This window comes from Armigeres subalbatus, chromosome 2, assembly GCF_024139115.2.
Source record: "Armigeres subalbatus isolate Guangzhou_Male chromosome 2, GZ_Asu_2, whole genome shotgun sequence".
NCBI classification, from domain to species: domain Eukaryota; kingdom Metazoa; phylum Arthropoda; class Insecta; order Diptera; family Culicidae; genus Armigeres; species Armigeres subalbatus.
Window position 1 is genome coordinate 27,903,870 of NC_085140.1, and position 22,224 is coordinate 27,926,093.

At 41.2% G+C, this 22,224-nt stretch overlaps 2 protein-coding genes and 1 long non-coding RNA gene across 7 annotated transcripts in view; all 3 read left to right on the forward strand.

The window, feature by feature from the left end:
* Positions 1-4,706, forward strand: part of LOC134218363 (snake venom 5'-nucleotidase) — a 112,445-nt gene extending 107,739 nt beyond the window's left edge. For all 4 annotated transcript variants that reach the window (XM_062697303.1, XM_062697305.1, XM_062697304.1 and 1 more), the window contains 6 exons: positions 653-989; positions 1,051-1,137; positions 1,201-2,528; positions 2,685-2,780; positions 2,844-2,920; positions 3,477-4,706. In XM_062697303.1, the coding sequence (XP_062553287.1) occupies positions 653-989; positions 1,051-1,137; positions 1,201-2,528; positions 2,685-2,780; positions 2,844-2,920; positions 3,477-3,525 (1,974 nt within the window). In that variant the 3' untranslated portion in view covers positions 3,526-4,706. The remainder of the gene's footprint in view (positions 1-652; positions 990-1,050; positions 1,138-1,200; positions 2,529-2,684; positions 2,781-2,843; positions 2,921-3,476) is intronic.
* Positions 4,707-7,547: 2,841 nt separating this feature from the next.
* Positions 7,548-11,625, forward strand: LOC134214173 (uncharacterized). 2 transcript variants are annotated; one of them, XR_009979688.1, is made up of 3 exons: positions 7,548-7,849; positions 8,193-8,293; positions 11,067-11,625. It is a non-coding gene; the product is annotated as an uncharacterized LOC134214173 (long non-coding RNA). The 2 variants fall into 2 exon arrangements; XR_009979687.1 differs by having other exon boundaries at positions 7,548-8,293.
* Positions 11,626-14,784: 3,159 nt separating this feature from the next.
* On the forward strand, positions 14,785-20,630 carry LOC134208888 (uncharacterized). Its single transcript, XM_062684846.1, has 3 exons — positions 14,785-14,930; positions 16,650-19,734; positions 19,791-20,630. The coding sequence occupies exons 1-3, from the start codon at positions 14,785-14,787 to the stop codon at positions 20,628-20,630; spliced, it is 4,071 nt and encodes a 1,356-aa protein (XP_062540830.1).
* The last annotated feature ends 1,594 nt before the right edge of the window (positions 20,631-22,224 follow it).

Consider the following 22,224-nt stretch of genomic DNA (forward strand, 5'->3'; position numbering starts at 1 on the left):
TTGGAATAAGCTGCGCTACAACTTTGTAGAACATATCATGTCAATATTCCGAAAAATAAAAAAAAATATTTTCTATTTTTTTTATATGATGGGCCACCCTATTTTTTGGTTGCACCTTACTATTTCGAACAATTTTGTAGAACAACAGTTTTTTCTAAAAAATATAGTTTTGGCGTAAAATGCATCTTTCCGCGTAAATCTGTATCCTGGACCATAGTGCAATGATATAGCTTTTACGTAAATTAAGCGTACAACAAAGGCAAAAATTAATCAAAAATCATTTGCAGGAATTTCTTGTAGAATTCTCAGGATCATCCAAGAAAACATAACAAAAAACATTTGCGTTAAGTTTAGTCAGACCAATACTAAATAATGGATACATTTCTGCAGCAGTTTAATTACCAATTATATTTTAAATTCATGGGGGAGCTGGATGTTTTCTAGCGGATGGGCTTAGATGCCATGTATATAAAAAAAGAAGTTTCTAGCTGTCTACCTCAAAGCCGAAATAATATTCTCCCATAATCTATGTACATATTATCAACTTATTCTGTCCTATGAGAAATAATCGTCCCATAAAAGCTTACCACCTCTTTACGTCTTTACCAAAACGAAGCATTTTAATCATTCCCCAAATTCTCTCCATTTCCAGGCATCGGTGGAAGTGAGAGAAGCCGGCAAGCGAGCTGTAACACAACTCCAGTCTACCACCACACCCCACCTGAGGCACCTCAATCCGGGCAGCTTGATCAAACAGGGCATCCACGTGAATGAACGGACCGCAGACGAGGACAGGATGAACAGCACTTCCAGCAACGATATCCACAGCAATCTGACGATCCTGCACTACAACGATGTGTACAACATTGATGCGACCTGTAAGCAGGAACCGATCGGTGGGGCAGCCCGATTTTGTACGGCCGTCAAAACGTTCACGCATCTGAACCCGCTGGTGTTATTCAGCGGAGATGCTTTTTCGCCCAGCATGTGTGGGTATTCAATTTGATTTGGTAGCAGCATATCTGGAATAACTATTTTGTAATTTTTCAGTGAGTACCTTCACACGTGGCGAGCAAATGGTTCCGGTTTTGAATTCTGTTGGAACTCATTGTGCCGTTTTCGGCAACCATGATTTCGGTAGGTTACTTAACAAGTTGTTCAATGTTTGCATAATTCACAGAACAATTTTTGCATTTTCAGATCACGGTTTGGACGTTCTGGCTGAATGGGTTACGAAGACCACATTCCCTTGGTTAATGTCCAACGTGGTGGATAATGAAACGGGACGTCCGCTGGGTGGTGGGAAGATCACACATATTCTTCATCACAATGACGTCAAAATTGGTCTTATTGGACTGGTGGAGAAGGAATGGCTCGACACACTGCCCACGATTGATCCCAACGAGGTGACTTACATAGATTTCATTAAAGCCGGCAACCAGTTGGCGGACGAACTGCACAATCAAGGATGTGATATAATCATTGCGTTGACGCATATGAGGACTCCGAACGATATTGAACTTGCCAAGCACAGTGGTCATATTGATCTGATTCTCGGAGGGCACGACCACGTGTTCGAAATACTCAACATTGAAGATACTTTTGTGATCAAGTCCGGTACCGATTTTCGGCAGTTCTCAAGGATCGGAATTAACACCGAACGGAATGAGAGCGGCAAAATTAGCATCACGGTTGAAAAGGTTGATGTAAACTCCACGAAGTACAACGAAGATCCAGAACTGAGGGAAGAGCTGAAGAAGTACTCGGAAACGATCGAGTCTAAGATGGACGAAATCCTGGGTGTCTTCCACGTTGAGTTGGACGGTCGATTCGCCTCAATCCGTACATCGGAGACAAACTTAGGTAACTGGATATGTGATGTAGCGCTGGCCGCAACCGGAGCAGATGCGGTCATGATCAACTCAGGAACATTCCGATCCGACCAGATTCACCAAGCAGGACCGTTCACAATGCGTGACCTGGTGAACATTATTCCCATGCAGGATCCGCTTATAGTGTTAGAAGTTACTGGTAAAGTATTACACGATGCATTGGAGAATTCAGTGTCCACCTACCCGAAGCTGGAAGGTCGTTTTCCACAAATAGCCGGTATGTCATTTGCATTTGATCCATCACAACCACCTGGGCGACGGGTGGAATCGAAGCTTGTGAGGATTGGTGACGAGTGGCTCAAGCTCGAGCAAACGTACACACTGTGTGTAAAAAGTTACATCTTTGGAGGCTGCGATGGATACACAATGTTCAAAGGATGTAAGGTGCTAATGGACGATGATGCGGCACCGGAACTGGGATTGGCGATTCAAAACCACTTCAAGGCGATCGATGTCCGGATGGGGAAGACACATCACACCAAGCATAGGCAATCTTTGGTAACGTTATCACGGCGGCACAGTATGGTGCAAATGTTGGAGAATCTGGAGCTTGACGGACCTACTCCGATCCGGCGGAAATCAACGATTACCCAACCGATGCGACATGCAAGCATGGAGCATGTTAACCGAGGAAAAGTAAGTGACCACTTGTTTTTAGGTAAATTGAAATGGGCAATTGATTTGAAGTTGAAATACATTTATCAGTCAAAATCCATTAGGCGGTAAAATTTAAATATATTCCAATAAATTAACTCCAAAGAGAATGTATAATTCTTTTGTTTCTATTTCCAGTTACATCGTCGTGCTTCGCTGGACGATTTGGAGCAAAATAGTTGCCAGCTCTCACCATCCATCCAACATCGGATAGTTGCGGTGCAGAATCAAGATGTAATACTTTAAAATGTTATACTTTCTAAGGCAAATTTTGAATTATTTTTCCTCATTTTGTAGCACATCCGCGAGATGATTTTACGACGGGAGACAATTGAAGCAAATTCAGTCATCAAAGAAACCGACGAGCTGACTCCGTAAGTTTGGTTCGAGATGGCTGATCTATCAACGAGTAGTGTGTGCGATTCATTAAAAGCCAAAACGTTCTATAGATTGCTCTTTTCACACTACACTTTTTTTCACCAGCAACGCTCTCTTTCGCATACCAGCAGACAATAGTTACAGCATATTTTTAATATCATATCGTACCATCGTAAGTCACCGAAGCCATTAAGGTTTGTAATTATCTTTTCGACATACATCTGGTTCGAGCTTTATTTGCACTACGCACCAAAACTGTTCAAGACATCTCGATCTCGTTGCACCGATACCTCAGTTTGAAATATGCCCCAAACTAACCGTAAGCTTCATACATGTTAAGATTACAGAAAACAGGAATAAATGCGACATCATTAGGGATAAAACTCATGCATTGCTTGAATAGGGAAAATTAACAAACGAATCACTCATCCGCCCTTTGATTTTAATAAAAAGCGACGCGCAAGCGTTATATCTATGAAATAGAGAACAAGATCAACTACACTGCACGTAAAGTTAACAGTATGTATCAATTTTAAATCTTCCCGCCGGCAGAGTAAATATGAACGGATTCTACGACTACAATGGAACTTCCCAGAACTAAGTAATTCGCCATTTCCTCCCTCCTATGTCCCCCAATCGACGACAGAAGATTTTTATTTCAGTTCCTGTATCTGTGTGCCTCGAAACATCTTCCCATTGAACTATTGCGTTTAAGTTTTGCTTTCCTAATTTAATAGTTTAGACAACGCAATCTTTGTACATAGCCTAACACATTTTCCTAATGTATTGTTAAAGTTATATATTTAATAGAAATAAATTTCTGGTGACAGTTTAATGTCGCCATGTTGTGTATTCCCGTTTCGAATCTATACTCAAAAAGATATTTTGAAAAATATTCAAAATTATTCATCAGTTTAACCGCAAGTGTTATCAGAAGTGAATCGTTATGCTCTTTAATAGTCTATCAATAACCAGTTTAACAACTTGTTCCCATAATAATGCAACATTACTCAGAAACATCCCCAATCCACTAGATATGTGTTAATTAACAATACAAAGTAAACGTTCATGAATAATGTCACGCATTGATTGAGGATTGAATTTTTGCGCAACGAAATTGATGAACGATTTCTACACTCAACTTTGATACGAAAACAGTCAAACTAACTATAGGTCCGTACTGATTCAGTGTATAGCATAACTAGGAAGAACAATACCAGAGTGAACATAAAACTGAACAATTTCGTGTGATCCGTGTAACGTGAGCTTGTGGGAAATATCGATGATGATATTTGTTGAGTGAAATGCCTCTACAGGTACAGAAGACGAGTACAGTTTACTCTTCCAATAATGCCCCCACTTTTAATGTAAGACTACTACATTTCAATATAGGTCAAAATACAAATGCAGTCAACCCTCCTTGATCCATTTAAATAAACTCCCTGAGTCGATCTTGACGGTCGAAGGCGCCATCATAATAACCCTTTTTGCAATATGGCATGCTTCCTTGAGTCGGTATCGAGCCATAGAACATCGACTCATGGAGGGTCCACTGTATACAAATAAAATGTTTTTATCAATGGAATAGTATAAACTTGTGATGTAAATTTGGCTACAGCAACTACAGTTCCGTATGCGGCGCAAAAGCCCCATTAGACTAGGAAAAATGTCAAAGACAGGAGGGTACGTAGGACAATGTATGAGAGCCCACTCAACGCAGGCATAGCTTTTGTGTATCATCTTGGAGATGTATGAGAGAAAGAAAATAAATATTAATTTTAATGAAGGTGTTTTCATTACAAAACTATCCGAAATCAGTAGATACGAGACACACACACTTTCATATCAATTTATTTACTGCCACAAACCAAGTTACATATCGGACACATCTGAATATAAAAAAAAATTGTGGCACCAAGGGTAGAAATATTTCAAAGTCAATGCAGTGAAAAACGTGAGAGGCCCATTTAAACGCGTGGTGAATTGTTATCATTTATTGGATGAATATAGTGTAAAATATCGAACAGTTTAGTTATTCCTTTTTTACATTTTGGCCCACTCTGCTACGCGCATCAGCATAACTGATGATCGCGAGATGGTAACTCACTCTCTATCCAAGTACAGCATCATATGCAAGGCCAATGTAGATACATCCGCTCAACCTATCTCTGCGATCACTCGAAGATAGGAGAAAGATGATAGCAACCAAATAGAGCTAGGTAGATACAATCAGTTACATCTCAGTGCGCGCAAATACAAGTCGCAATATACGGTCGTCATCATTATAATAAACGTGTGTCTTCATTCCCATTAACCTGAATGTTATTTGTAGTGCGGTGGAAGAAATAATCCTACGGGGTGCAATAGTGCAATTATCGATGCAATCTGGATTGTGTTTCGGGATTAGAAACAGTTGAGAAACCAAGTGTATCGATCGCTGTAAGCATATAGATCGAAAACAGAACATAATTATTGGTCTTTCGAAGCCAGGTTCGATCAAAGAGACAAAGTGCAGTGAACAGTCGGTATACTCCTTGATGCGGCATGGATCTGCCATTTGTACGATAGTCGTTGAAAATCACAGACCGCATCGTGCTTTCGTGCTGTGCGGTTCTTTCTCTCTTTGCGGAAGGAAGTTTTTAATACTACCCGAAGCTATTTTAATTTCAACGGTGCTTCTTAGCGCTATTTGTACCCACTGATCCCGTTACGATCTTTGCAAGGACCCGTGCCTTCGTTTTACGTTGGACCCGTTTGCGGAAGTAAAATTCCGACAAGCGGTGGTAATCCTGCAGGGACACCGTTCTGGGGAAAAACCTCTTAGGAGGTCACGTCTCCATGCTCGGCAATGAGTATTAACAAAAACAAGAGGGAGGGGGAGTCTCTGAATTTTCCACTTCCTTCAAAGAAACAAGGTGTCAAGACCGTCCTGCCCAAGCGCGGAAAAAATAGGAGGAAGCTGGAGAATTCAGATATTCCTTCTAACTCCAATATCGGAAATAATTCTTCTCCAATCGAACTGAGCAATCAGTTCGATTTGATTAATGATGACATTGAGCAAATTGAATATACCTCTAGCCCAGGTGATTCGATTCATGCGAAAAAGCAAAGGATTCCGCCAATTGTGGTATCTGTTGCCGAGTTTTCTGGCTTCCGGAATGAGATTTTGAGTAACCTTCAGGGGATCAAGGTTTCATTTCAGATTGCTAGGAAGGGTGACTGCCGCGTTTTGCTGGGATCCTTTGACGATCGCAAACGTCTTCTTCACTATTTAACTGAGATGCGCCATAAATTCTTCACATACGACGACAAAACTGAGCGATTGTTCAAAGTCGTCTTGAAAGGTCTCCCCAGTGATGACAAATCACTGGATGAGATTAAAATTGAAATTTCTCAATTACTTGGATTTTCACCAGTCCAAGTAATTAAGATGAGAAAGAAATCCCATTCTGGTACTTCCCAGAGGGCATTTCTCAAGAATTTTATTTAGTTCATTTTAACAAAAGTGAACTAAATAATATGAAAAGTTTGGAAAAGGCCTGTATTATGTCTCATGTCCGTGTTACATGGGAACATTTCCGCAGGCCTGGGGAAATTTCCAAAACCCTACCCAGTGCCGTAAGTGCCAAAAGTGGGGTCATGGAACCAAACATTGTCACATGGATGCTAAATGCATGATTTGTGGTGGAACCGCTCACGCCAAGGACGCGTGTCCTGTGAGAGAAGATTCCAATAAATTTAAGTGCGCAAACTGTGGGGCAAACATAAATCCAATTTCTGGGAATGCCCTTCACGCAAAAAAGTTTTGAATTCCCGTGCAAAATTGATGACGGGAAATTCCAATCGGATCCCAGATTCGACGGGTAGAAATTTTTCAAACGCTCAAATTTCGAAACCGGTTACCGGTCAAGCAATTCATACCCACCACAATTCACAAACAATTTTTGCCGCTCGTCAACGGGTAGCAAGCACTTCAGTAAATTCCAATTTTTCCAAACATCGCTGCTGGTAGACAAAATTTCTCTTCTCAAAATGAGGTTTATACCCATGTCCCAACGGAAAATAATGGTCATGTTGCCGATTCAGGTAGCATGACTGCTTCCGATTTTGATTTTTAACTAAACAATTGCATCACATGATTGATGCAATGTTCAAAGCAAATACCATTCCTGAAGCTGTTCAGGTTGGTATAAAGTACACACAAAAAATTGTTATCGGACTCCGTTTCAATGGATCCAAATAATTGTGTGAAAGTTCTAAATTGGAATGCCCGCTCTCTAAAGGGTAAGGAAGATGAATTATTCAACTTCCTTTCAGTTCATAATGTGCATATTGCCATTATAACTGAAACGTATTTAAAACCAGGACTCTCCATTAAAAGAGATCCAAACTATTTTATCTACAGAAATGATCGTCTTGACAGCGCCTGTGGTGGGGTTGCCATTGTCATTAATAGACGTATCAAACATAAATTATTTTCTTCGTTTTGATATGTATCCTAAATTGGAGTAAACCAATTTGAGCGTGTATGCGCTATAAACTATTTTTATAGTTATCGATATGCCAAAGAAGACATAAAATAAACAGACCGATGACTGTCGGTCTCTTTCGTGATTCAGAAGTCATTCGAGTAACAACTCATTTCTAAAGTGTTCTTCCGAAAACCTTTTAATTAAATCTTCCCGGTTATTTAATAGAAGTGTCCGCCCTTTTACTTCCGCTTCGTTCCCGTACATATTATTTGGCGACGAGGAAAAAGGTTCAGTGCGCGTGTGCGAAATAGTGCTGCTACCGGTATGAAATTAAGTGACGGACAAATCAAACTAGAGTCGTACCGTCGGTGGCAGCAGGAAAATTTTTAGCAACAACAGCAAATGCGGGACAGCGGTCAGGACATACGGAGACGTTCCGGAGAAGAATAGAAGGTTGAAAAGAGCTTGAAAAAGCCCGAAAAGCTAGTGAAAACACGTTGTAGTGCTCGAAAACACCATTTTGTGGTGTATGATATTGGCGAGGATAGTGGTTTCTTTGATTGAAACAATTAACAACAATACACAGAAAAAAAAGTTGTGAAAAGGACTTTTTTCACATGGTTTAATAATTATCTTTTCTTTTAATTGTGTTTAGCCAGCGATAATTATGCTAAATTAAAAATACACTTATTGTTTTATTTATTTTAACAGAGAGTTGGAACGACAAAAGAAAAGTTTTTTTTTTGAATCTAATGAATTTGTGATTAATAAGTGGTTCTCTTTATATTCCATACAGATAGCGGCGATTGCCGGCGGACAGGTTTTTTCCCCTTGAGAATAAAAGTCCGCGGAAGATACCGGAGCACAATTTTTAGGTTTGATATTTATTGGATTGCGGTAAGTTTCTTTTGTTTGCGACAGTCATTGTTTCATTTATTTGGAATTTTTTATCTACTGAACACGCTTAGTTAATTCTTTTGATTCAGGGTTACAATAGTCGTGAAAGAGTGTATTGTTTCGAAACATAATTGGACAAAAAGCCGTTTTTTTTCGCATCAATGGCGAATACGCTCTAAATTGAAACGGTTTTGAATAATTTATATGTTATATTTTTGGTGAGATTTTTCGGTTTTATTAATGATCAGTGGAAGTACTTTGCTTTTGTGAGTTAATTATTTAATACCAATTGAGATATTTTAAGTAGAATGCTTTTATCATTGTAACAGATTATTTTAAACATTTATCCGAATTATTTTGGGTGTATTTCCTTATTCAGATTGATTTTTTTTATTGATTTTAAAAACTATGGAAATGATATCGTACGTAGCACCAAATATCGATCCGTACCGCAAAGGGCAATCATTTGCGTCCTGGTTCAAGCGGCTGGGGTACCATTTTCGTATCAATAAAGTAGCAGATGCCGACAAGAAAGACCAGATGTTCCTTCTTGGAGGTGATTATCTTTTTGAAGTGGCTCAGAATTTGTACTTTAGTGAGCGGTTGCTTGATGAAGCACCACTTGAAGAGCTAATCGAAAAACTTAAGCGAAAATTGGACAAAATGGATTCAGCCTTAATCCAACGTTTCAAATTTGGGTCCCGAGTACAACAGTCTGGTGAAACAGCCAGTGAATTTCTTTTTTCGCTTAAACTCCAAGCTGAGTATTGTAATTTCAAGGGTGATAAACAGAATCGTATACTTGATCGCGTACTCATTGGCTTGTCGGATGACGCTTTGAGACAAAAGTTATTAGCGGAAGATGGGGACAAATTGAATCTAGCTCAAGTCGAGAAAATAATATCCATATGGGAGTTAGCTGCTTCTAATGCAAAACATTAACACAAGACAATTCTTTTAAACAAATCGCTACTATTGTTGGAAGTCGTGATAACTTTTTCCAACGCCTGGCAAATTTAAATCAAGGGCATGGTCCAGTGAAGAGCCGAGTAGGCTACAGACATTTTCCAGGTGATGACGAGCGCAACGCAAAACCCTACAATAAGTACAACAATCGCGCGAATCATCGTTCGGAGACTGAACGGGTTAGACAAGAGCGGCACCATAAACAACAAAGGTGGTACCAGGATGCAGTGGTTCACCCGGTGGAACTCAAAAGCGATGAGCAACTAGTAATCGACCGACGAGTGTGCTACTATTGTGGAGTTCGAGGACATGTTCGAAGGAGGTGCCCGAAGTTGGAGCATTTAAAGAGGGGTCCAATCAACAACATCAACTTGAAAGAAAACAGTACGAATACGGACGATAATTTGTCGAGTGAGATAAATTGTTGGGAAGACAAGACTGATGACTCAGACCAAGGTGAATTACAGTGCATGCATGTTTCTTCCATTAACAAAAGTCATCCATGTTTACTAGAACTAGCTATTCAAGGCATTAATATGCAGATGGAGATTGATAGTGGCTTCGACGTTTCTGTAATTGGAAAGAAGCTATTTTTGGCTAAATACAATGTTCCCCTGCAGAAAAGTTCTAAAAGTTTGATAGTGGTAAACGGTTCTCGATTGAAAATTGCTGGAGAAGTTATAGTTTCTGTTATTTTTCGTAATATAAAGGCAAAATTAAAACGTCTGGTATTGGATAGTGATCATGATTTTGTTCCTTTATTTGGAAGAACCTGGTTGGATGTTTTCTTTCCCAACTGGCGAAATAGTTTTGATAAGCAAATACCTGAAAACAGAATAATTGAACAACACAACGACCTAATGAATTATATCAAGACTAAATTGTCTGATGTTTTCATCAAAGATGTTTTGACTCCTATTAAAGGTAATGAAGCCGAGATGGTTTTTAAATTTGACACACCTATTTATAGGAAAGTTATTGACGTTCCCAATGAACTAAGGGATAATAATGCCGATATTTGTTTGCGAGTCCCATTGAAGCAGTCAGTTGCTAATTTGGACAGAAATTTTAGTACTTGTGATACTTCTGCTATTATGGCAGTGCAACCAAAACAGTTGATTAATACGAAATGGATTACTTCCACAATATATTTTGGTAGAATACAACAGCACTGTGTCTACCTTAAGCATCACGTTAATTTATTAAACGTTCATAGCTTTCTAAATTGGATGGAAGTTAAATGGATAAAAAATAGAACGAAATGTGAAGAATTGATCAAACTGCTGTTAGCATATTTTGCTAAATATGGGTTTCCAGACAGAATGTCAAGTAGTGGTCCTCTATTAAGTCCTCACTTTTTTGAGATCTTGATAATCTTGCTATTAATGCCAAGGCGGAGAGAATAGTTCGAATGGTTAAAGTTGTAATTAGAATGTTTTTACTTGACCCAAAGTACTTATACGCAGAGGAGGATCTAATTGGACTAGTTTTAATACATTTTAGTAATAATATGACGATGGAAGGAATTATTTCTTCTCAAAATGTTTTATGTTATCATTTTAAATTGTTAATCGATATGATTAATGTCATACCAAACAAAAACGATAAAATTGTACCATTAACTAAATGTGATAACCGTAATAATAAAATATCGACTAGATATAATAACGGTATTGGCAAAATGACCAGTAAAGATCTTTTAGGCAGCCTGATGGCTGATGATGCCTTATGGTACAGAAACAGTAACCATCAGTCTAAATGGTTGAAAGCTAATTCTCGTAAACGTATTTGTAAAAATATTTTACAGACTACAGTTGGAAGACGAATGACTACTACAGCGCGCCGAAGCCAAATCAAAGTCGTTGACGATACGGGCATTCGGAGGCGTTGGACGAAGGTGGTGTATGTCGATCACAATGTCGATAATTCCGGTCCATCACCACCACCACGCAATATAATCGGCGAGGTGCTTTATGAGATGCCTTTCCAGAGATCTCCGGAGTGTGACTTGCGAAGACGAAACGACGAGTTACCGCCGGGGAAGCCAAATCGAAAACGAAAGATGAATACTAATTTGGCGCTCGATGGCCTGCCGTGGCGTTCGAAGAGAACGCGAAGAAATAGAAGTAAATTTCAATTTTCTTTATTCGAATTGTTAATAATTTGTTAATAGTAACTATCGATTTGTAAATGATAATAATACCATCGAATAACTTCCGAAGAGGGAAGGACTGATATGTATCCTAAATTGGAGTAAACCAATTTGAGCGTGTATGCGCTATAAACTATTTTTATAGTTATCGATATGCCAAAGAAGACATAAAATAAACAGACCGATGACTGTCGGTCTCTTTCGTGATTCAGAAGTCATTCGAGTAACAACTCATTTCTAAAGTGTTCTTCCGAAAACCTTTTAATTAAATCTTCCCGGTTATTTAATAGAAGTGTCCGCTTCGTTCCCGTACATATTAGTTTGAAACCAAAGTTTTTGAAACCTTGGGAGTTTCTGTTGAAACAAATTTTGGACAATTTTCCTTCATTGCAGCCTACTTGCCTTTTCAATGCAATGGGCAGCAAAAGAATTTATTGAAAGCTGATCTTCAAATTCTGACTCGCAAGAAATCAAAATTCTTCGTAATTGGTGACTTCAATGCCAAACACCGTTCATGGAATAATGCTCAAAGCAATTCCAATGGTAAAATTTTATTTGAAGATTGTTCTGCGGGATATTATACTATTCAATATCCCAATGGACCAACTTGTTTTTCTTCCAGTCGAAATCCTTCTACAATTGATTTAGTTTTAACGGATTCAAGTCAGCTGTGTGGCCAATTGGTAACTCATGCTGACTTTGACTCTGATCACCTTCCTGTGACATTTGAAATCTCACAAGAAGCCATTTATAATCCAATCAGCTCTACTTTCAATTATCATAGGGCTGATTGGGATTTATATAAAACGTATATCGATAGGAATTTTGATGTTGATATTCCTCTCGATACCAAAAGTGATATTGATAATGCTCTCGTATCTTTGACAAATTTAATTGTCGAAGCCAGAGGCATTGCAATTCCTAAATGTGAAGTTAAATTCAACTCCATTATTATTGACGACGATCTTCAGCTACTGATCCGTCTTAAAAATGTGAGAAGAAGGCAATACCAAAGAACTCGCGATCCCGCGTTGAAAGTTATTTGGCGAGATTTGCAAAATGAAATTAAAAAACGTTTCGCTATTCTGAGAAATACCAACTTTGAGAATAATGTCTCCAAGTTGGATCCCAGTTCGAAACCCTTTTGGAAATTAACGAAAATTCTTAAAAAACCTCAAAAGCCAATTCCAGCGCTTAAAGAGGGAAATAAAATTTTATTAACAAATGGGGAAAGGGTCAAAAACTTGCTCAGCAGTTCGAGATTGCCCATAATTTTAGTCTAGGTCTCACTAGTCCAATTGAGGATCAGGTTACACAAAGCTTCGAAGACATTCTCAACTAATTTGGATGAAGTGAGATCTATTACTAAAAAATTTAAAAATATGAAAGCCCCGGGTGATGATGGTATTTTCTACAAACTTATCAAAAAACTTCCTGAGAGCTCTTTATCCTTTTTGGTTAATTTATTTAACAAATGTTTTCAATTGGCAACTTCCCAGATAAATGGAAAAACGCCAAAGTTGTTCCAATTTTGAAGCCGGACAAAAATCCAGCTGAGGCTTCTAGTTATCCTTCAATCAGTTTGCTTTCTTCAATAAGCAAACTGTTTGAAAAGATTATTTTAAATAGAATGATGGTTCATATTAATAACAATTCTATTTTTGCTGATGAGCAATTTGGTTTTCGCCATGGGCATTCAACCACTCATCAGTTATTAAGAGTTACGAACTTAATTCGGCTCAACAAATCTGAAGGATATTCGACTGGAGTTGCTCTTCTTGATATAGAGAAAGCATTTGACAGTGTTTGGCATGAAGGTTTGATTGTAAAATTGATGAATTTTAATTTTCCTCTGTACATCATTAAACTGATCCAAAATTATTTATCAGATCGCTCGCTGCAGGTAAACTATCAGAATACTAAATCTGATCTGCGGCCCATATTGTATAACATTTTTACTTCTGACTTACCTGATTTACCACCAGGATGTCAAAAATCTTTGTTTGCAGATGACACGGGCCTTTCAGCCAAAGGGCGAAGCCTTCGTGTCATTTGTAGTAGATTGCAAAAAGTTTGGATATTTTCTCCACTTACTTGCAAAATGGAAAATTTCGAATGCTTCCAAAACTCAGCTTATAATTTTCCCACATAAGCCGAGAGCTTCTTATTTGAAACCTTCTAGCAGACATATTGTCACTATGAATGGAGTTCCAACTAATTGGTCTAGCGAAGCTAAATATTTAGGACTTCTGCTAGATCAAAATTAACTTTTAAAAAATCACATTGAAGGCCTTCAAGCCAAATGTAACAAATATATTAAGTGCCTATATCCACTTATAAACAGAAAATCAAAACTTTGTCTTAAGAACAAACTTTTGATTTACAAACAAATTTTTAGACCAGCCATGTTGTATGCTGTGCCAATATGGGCTAGTTGCTGCAATACCAGAAAGAAGGCACTCCAGAGGATTCAAAATAAAATTTTGAAAATGATTCTGAAGTTGCCTCCGTGGTATAGTACCAATGAACTCCATAGAATTTCTAATATTGAGACATTGCAACGAATGTCCAACAAAATAATTTCCAATTTTAGACATAAATCGTTGCAATCTTCTATTGCAACGATTAACTCCTTGTACCCTTAGTTTTAAATAGGTTAAGTTTAGTTTAAGTTGAAAACATTGTAATTCCTACATGGTTCAATTCAACCAGAGGAAAAAAATTCTAACTGCCAGAGGCAATTGAAATGTATTAATAATAACTAAAAGCGTAACATAGCAAATAAGGATGATAGTGTTAAGAAAACACGGAACACCTAGTCTAAGAGATGAATGCATGTATTAGATAATTAGCAAATAAAATTAGTTAAAAAAAAAAAAAAATCGTCGTTGAAAGGCGGTTATTGTTCCCGTTGTTGGTGCCTGAACGTATTGTGGCGGCGCATTAGGGTGTTTCAGGAAGGATTAGTGGACGAACGGTTTTGATGGCTGTTTCAATTCATCGGCAGTAACGATTCGAGGCCATTGCAGTACCGGCGAGCATCGAGAGAAACAGCAGGATTTGAGCTAAGTACATAGTCATAAGGAGGTAGTCGAAGGGTGGCGATAAGAACGCATGATCTTTCGCCCACACTGACCATTTGCATGCGGTGGAAACGGCCGTCAATAAAGCATAAATTATTGAATGATTGCATTTATTTGGTTTGGGGGTTGAATTGGTTCGCTGAGTTGAGTCCACCTTGCGGTCATTGGTTCATTATATTATTCCGATTAGCTACTCTGTCATTCTGTGGGTTCTGTCAAGCGCTAAGACGTTCGGTATCGCGGTTCGGTTGCAACTTTTGTGAAGTGCTAGCAGTGAAATAGTGAGCAAAATGGTGAAACCCGATTTGAGAAAGCTAACGAAGAAGGAAAGGCAGTTGCGAGACATGGTGGAGTCCATTGGAGAGTTTGTACAAGGGTACAATGAAGCTCGCGATAAAGGTTCCGTATCCGCAAGGCTTAGTAAGTTGGATGAAGTGTATGACTCTTTTCAGTGGCGCCGGGAGTGGGTGGGACAAGTAGGACATGTCCTATGCATGAAATTGCCTGGGTGGGACAGTCAAAGCATTGTCCTACCCATGATTATGAAAAGAACATATGAAGTCATTGGCTGACAGGAATCTATGTGTTGGCAAAAGATGATTTCAAAGTAAATTAGAGTCTAAAAAATAATCATAGAGGTTTCTGGGATCTTTAAGAAATAGACTACTAATTGTTCTTAAGTACTTTAGGTACTTTATAAGACAGATAATCAAAGATGTCTAAAATAATGATTTTTTCGAATATTTAGTAATTTGGGTTCCAATAATTCATTCAATAATTCTTTTAAGAGGCTAAATTCCATAATGGATTGTATGGCGGACTTCTATTGTGACGGTTTTTCTACGACTCGGCCTAACAAATTGCTGTTTTTATTTTACTAATGAAGGAGTTAAAGCGTTAGTAAAGGTATTTTATACTAAATGATATATGTTATCATTTCAATTATTTATTTTAAATTACTACATCTAGCGCTTTAGGCCCATTATGGAATTCAAACAACTAAGTATTAGGCAAAGTTGCAGTAAAACTTTCGCACTAGAAATCCTCCATACTATACATTTTAGAAAGCAGCCGATCCGACAACATACTAAACTTTTGTAATTGGTAAAATATCCTTGGTTTTCTCGAGGTGAAAAAGGTGGTTAAAATCTGCAAATGCGATTTTTTAAAGAAGTAATGTTATTTAGCACGTTTAAATGAATTATTGGAAGCACACACTGTGCATTTGGCACTGGGCGATAATGCTCTCGTGACGATGATTTTGAATGCATTTTGTTCTAAGTGAGAGTCCGTTTCTCTTTGATGAAACCATTGCAGATTTATACAAATTTCTGTGATCTATAATTTCCGCTGAAACCTTGTAAAGATATTCGATAACCTAAGGATTCCAAGATCTATGTCATGCTTCTTTGGAAAATCATAAACCATTATAGAAAAGCAATATTTGTCCAGAAAATTGAAGAGATTTCAAATTATGTGAGTATTCTGTCCACAAAGATTTTCTCAAATTCAGATGATTTTTAGAATTGATTATGTTGTTGTTCACGTTCTACCAAAACGATTCCTACTGTTGTACCTTCCAGACTAACCTTCCGTGGCACCTATGAGAAGTCGTAGAGTTATCTGCGCCTTCCTTTCTTCTCCAGCATTCGCAAGAACGCGACCAGAACCGAAATCGACTGTTGGAAAGTACTTTGCTTCCATCTAAGAGATAGCGATTAGTCCCAAATCATTATCTATGAACGGCTTGGAATGATGCAACTCGCAAACAATATTCTAGGCTTGTAACACATTCGAATTTGTGCGAATCGTCTAGTGCTAACACTAATATCAGGACTTGTGCCCAAATTGAAATAAATCTCGAGCAATACGATGAACAAGAAGAGGATTCGAAGAAGCCTGCGAGCAGAAAACGACCAAAGAGAAAGAGCAAAATGAACAAAACTCCAAAGCCCTGAAAGCGTTCATCAATCAATCAGTAGTTCGGCTTGAAACAGTCGTCAGAAGCATCCATGCAAGGTCCTGGTTCAAGTATTCAGCAGTTTCCTGTGCCGCACGCCAACAGTCGGACTCCAATGCCAACCATGCGTGTCAAGCTACCTGAGTTTAAGCTGCCGACGTTTCGAGGATCGCTGATGGAGTAGGTCACTTTCAGGAACACTTTCAAAAACCTGATTGTCGACAATCCACGCTTGAACGATATCGATCGGTTCACCTACCTTCGCACGTCGTTGGCCGAAGAAGCGCTACAGCAAATCGCTTCGATTGACATCACTGTGGCCAACTATTCCGTAGCGTATTCGAAAGCACTTGAGTCACGTTACGAAAACAAAAAGTTGCTGGTAAAATCCCACCTAGACGCTTTGTTCGCGATAAATCCTATGAAGAAGGAGTCGTTCGAAGCGCTAAACCATGTTATTGGCGAATTTGAAAAACATCTTCAGATGCTAGAGAAACTCGAGGAGCCCACCAAAGACTGGAGCACACTTTTGGCTCATATGCTCGCAGGCAAATTAGATTCCATAACGTTGCGCTTGTGGGAAACGGAGCATCGTTCTACGGATGTTCCCAAGTTCGAAGACATGATGCAGTTTCTGTCAAGCCATTGCACAGTTTTGCGATCGATTTCGGGTGAAACTCACGTACCAATGGAGGTGAAGAAACATCTGAAGGTGAGCAGCAGTTACCCGGTTCAGCAGCAGTCGTGTTTTATCTGCAACGACGGGCAACATTGGCCCTATCAATGCAAGAGGTTCAAAGGAATGCGAGTCGACGAACGAAGAAACGTTGTGAAGAATAGTGATTTGTGCTTCAATTGTCTTTCTCGTGGTCATGCTGCCAAGTTTTGCTCGCGAGGTACGTGTCGTGTTTGTGGACAGCGACATCATTCATTGTTGCACCTGAACACCAGTGAACAGCAAGCTCCGCAACCGAACAAGCGCTTCCAACAAATTTCGCAGAACCCACATTCAAATCAGATGACATCAACCTCACAACAGAGAAAGCCAACTCAATCTAATCCTCAGCAATCCACTAACCAATCTTCCAAATCCCCCATTCCTATTGCCAATCCAAGCATGCTATGTCAATCGTCACCCACACCAGACACTCCCAATATTGTACTAGCCGCTCAAGAAACCAAGGCGTCACGATCAGTTCTTCTCGCAACGGCGATCGTGATCCTTGAGGATCAATTTGGAAACACCATGCAAGCTAGAGCACTACTTGACAGTGGCTCTCAGCTCTGCTTCATATCAGAACGAGCATCACAGTGCCTGAAGTTCAAGCGATCTCGTGAGGCACTTTCTGTTAGTGGTATCGGCCAAGCCGCTAAGAAGTGTAAGCAGTCAATCTTTGCTCGGGTTCGTTCACGTCTTTCGTCGTTCACTGGGGAGGATAATTTCTACGTTCTACCTCAAGTTACACTGAATCTTCCTATCCGGAGGATTGATTCCACCAAATTACAGCTTCCGGTAGACATCGCCCTCGCAGATCCGATGTTTACGGAGCCTGGTTGCGTGGATGTGATTATCGGAGCAAGTCTGTTCTTCGACCTGCTTCACAAGGAGAAAATCAAATTAGGAGATGACGGGCCTATCGTACAAAATACATCACTCGGCTGGATTGTATGCGGAAACCTTCCTGCCGAGACAGACGTGTGCAGACCGCACATTGTCAACACGTGTACGGAGAAGCTCGACGATCTACTCACACGATTCTGGGAGCTGGAGTCGTGTAAAACGGACAGTGTGCTATCGCTGGAGGAATACGCCTGTGAGAAGCTGTTCGATCGCACAACAGTGCGTGATGCAAGTGGCCGTTTCATTGTCACGCTTCCAAAGAAGGAGTACCTAATCCGTCAGCTCGGAGATTCACGATCTACGGCGATGCGACGATTCCTCTCCCTGGAGCGTCGTCTGGATACAAACCCGCAGCTGAAGCTGCAATACAGTGAATTTATTCACGAATACCTCCACATGGGTCACATGGAGGAGGTAATTGGGGATGAAGAAGATGCTGCTTTACCACAGTATTTTATCCCACATCACTGCGTCATCAAACCCGATAGTACGACTACGAAACTTAGGGTGGTGTTTGACGCATCGTGCGCTACATCGACTGGAGTCTCCCTCAACAATGCCTTGATGGTGGGACCGACGGTTCAGGACGACATCATTTCAATCGTCCTTCGCTTCCGATTCCATCGAATTGCCATCGTAGCGGATGCCGAAAAAATGTACCGCATGGTACTGCAGCAGTGGGCGGACCGAAAGTTGCACAAAATACTTTGGCGCGACGATCGGAATGAAAGTGTACGGATCTTCCAGTTGAATACCGTTACATACGGCACAGCTTCAGCGCCATATCTGGCGACGAAATGCCTCAAGCGGCTCGCAGAACTTGATGGACAAAAGTATCCCGAGGCAGCAAAAATTCTGAGCATGGATTTCTATGTGGACGATATGATGACAGGCGTAGACAACGAAGAAGAAGGCGTCCAACTATGCAGCGATATGCAGCAATTACTAAAAGGTGGAGGATTCAACTTGCGAAAATGGAGCAGCAACTGTCCAGCCGTTCTGGAGAAAATACCAGCAGAACTTCAAGACGTTCGTGCTTCGTTCGAGCTTGACGACTCAAGTGCTACCATCAAAACTCTTGGGCTGATTTGGGAGCCTAGGATCGACGTTTTTCGCTTCAAGGTGCCAGAGTGGAACTCATCGGTCATCTGCAAGCGATCAGTTATCTCCGATTTGGCTCGAATTTTCGATCCTCTCGGGCTAATTGGAACTGTAACCGTTTCAGCCAAAATATTCGTCCAAAGTCTCTGGAAACTGAAGGTGTCTTGGGACGAACCTCTGCAAAACGAACTTCGGGAGCAATGGGCCGAGTTTCGAATAAGTCTGTCCAGGCTTGAATTCCTGGAAATCCCAAGGTGGATCGCATATCGGAAAAACTGTCTTTCTGTGGAGCTTCATGGTTTTTGCGATGCTTCGACGAAGGCCTACGGGGCGTGCATATATGTTCGGTGTACGCATTCGGATGGGACAATCACCACTAATTTGCTGGTAGCAAAGTCACGAGTCTCCCCGCTAGCAGAGCTGGGAAAGAAAAGGAAGCAGCTCACAATTCCTCGGCTAGAGTTGTCCTCCGCTGTATTGTTAGCTCATCTCTACGAGAAAACAGTTGCAAGCATTCCGGTTTCCTCCCAGTCATATTTCCACACCGACTCCATGATTGTGCGTTACTGGATCTCATCAAATCCGTCGCGGTACCAAATGTTCGTGGCGAATAGGATCTCGGAAGTGCAACACCTGACGAAAAATGGTACGTGGAGACACGTAGCAGGAACGGAGAATCCAGCGGATGCACTTTCGCGCGGCATTATACCCGGAGATCTACAAAATCGCTGTGGTGGGAAGGTCCACCCTGGCTGAAACAAGAAAGGGAATACTGGTTAGAAACCCAAGAAGTCATATTGGAGGTACTGGATCGATCGCACCTCGACGAAAGTTCTGCTGTAGTATCCGTAGCTACAATCTCACCACCAAGTGACATCTTCAGCCTACGTTCCACATTGTACCGGCTGGAAAAACTTGTTGCACTACTGCTGCGTTTTAAATACAACACTCTCCATGCACGCGGGTCAATCTCCAAAAGGCTCGGTGCGGTGACACTCTCAGAGCGAGAGGACGCGCTACAGAAACTAGTGAAATTGTCACAGCATGAATGTTTCTCCCAAGAAATCGTCGACCTTGAAAGAAAGGGGGAAGTTCGCCCAACGTCTCGAATCAAGACATTACACCCACGTTTGATTGAAGGCGTACTCCGAGTCGGCGGCCGGCTGGAAAATGCCCCAATCTCCATGAATCGGAAGCATCCCATACTGTTGGACAAAAATCATCCTCTGACATTCATGATCATGCGTCGTTTCCACTTTGAACATCTTCACGCTGGACCTCAACTGTTGGTAGCCAGTGTACGCGAACAATATTGGCCTCTCAGCGCTCGAAGTCTTGCTCGTACGATTGTGCACAGATGCCTCACCTGTTTCCGTAATAAGCCAGTCGTGCAGGATCAATTGATGGGTGGAAAGAGTCACTCCAGCTCCACCTTTTCTCCGGGTTGGTGTTGATTATTGCGGTCCTTTCCTGATCTGCTACCCCAACAGAAGGCAAACTACGGTGAAGCATTACGCTGCAATTTTTGTATGCCTGGTCACCAAAGCGGTTCACATTGAGATGGTTGCAGATTTAACGACTTCAGCATTTCTGGCCGCTCTGAAGAGGTTCGTGGCCAGGAGGGGAAACTGGTCCTAATAATGTGCGACAACGGGTCCAACTTTGTTGGAGCAAGGCGGCAGCTAGACGAATTAGCTGCACTTTTCAAGGATCAGCAGTCCCAGTGTTCAATCGCAGCTGGCGCTGCGGACATAGGGATTAAATTTAAATTCATTCCAGCCAAATCCCCAAACTTCGGCGGTTTGTGGGAGGCGGCAGTCAAGTAAATGAAGCAGCATTTAAAGAAGACGATTGGCCTAAGAACGGTTACTCCCGATGAGCTCAACACGGTCTTGACACAAATCGAAGCGTGTCTGAACTCCAGGCCGCTCACGCAAATCAGTAACGATCCTAGCGACTTGAGCGTACTGACACCCGGCCATTTTCTTGTGCAGCGACCGCTGACTGCGGTGGCAGGGCCGTGGCTGAAGGATATTCCAGAAGGTCGACTCTCCAGGTGGCAGCAGGCGGAAAACTTTGTCCAGCGAGTGTGGTCCAGATGGTCCACGCAATACTTGTCCGACCTGCATAACAGGACCAAGTGGTCCCGGCAGAAGAACAATTTATTTGTGGGCACTATGGTGCTGATCAAGGAAGACAACCTCCCTCCTCTTAAATGGCTCCTAGGCAGAGTGACTCAGGTTCATCCCGGAGCCGATGGAAATATCAGGGTCGTCACCGTGCGGACCAGGGATGGGAACATCATTCGTGCTATCTCCCATTTCCGACAACGACCAACCACCAGCGACTGGGGAGAACTAGGCCTCCCCCAACGAAGGCGCAAGGGCGCCTGCGGGAGCCACCCGGCTCCCGCATACCAGTTAAGTCTTTGTGTATTATTGAATTTCAAAAAGCTTAAGGAATGTTTTGTTTGCATAGCCACTACGTTACCGCGGCCGGCGGCCGCTCAGAGATGCCATCCACGAGAGACAACTTCTACGAATACTCGACAACTTCTATGAATCGTCATTCCGTCAACGCCTGTGATTGCCGAGATGATCGGATTGCCAGTGTAGTCTAGCTGCTGCTCTTCCCGGGTGATACCCGGACCGATTTCGCGATGAATACACCCCAAGTCACGGAATCAGACACGCCCCCGTGTCTATGTTCGCTCGTCAAGCTTCTACCTGTGCCTCCATCAGTTTGCGGTCAATCTGGGAAATCCGTCGTACGATTTGCTCATCGTGGTCAACTCGAGATCGTCGTTTGGCAGCCGCAAGTATCATCCCATCATCCACCACACCAGAACTCTCTGGTTGGATTAAATCCGTTCAATCTGGCGAACGCAACATCATCGGCGCAGGAGCGTCCGCGGAGGCGCGCAAGCCTCCGCAACAGGGAAGTCGTTTTAAGATTGTTTTTGACCTTTAAAAAATCGCCTCTCATCTGTTTGAGTCGATCAACTCGCAGACGCCACTGTGCTGGAGCGCATAGCCATTGTATACATCT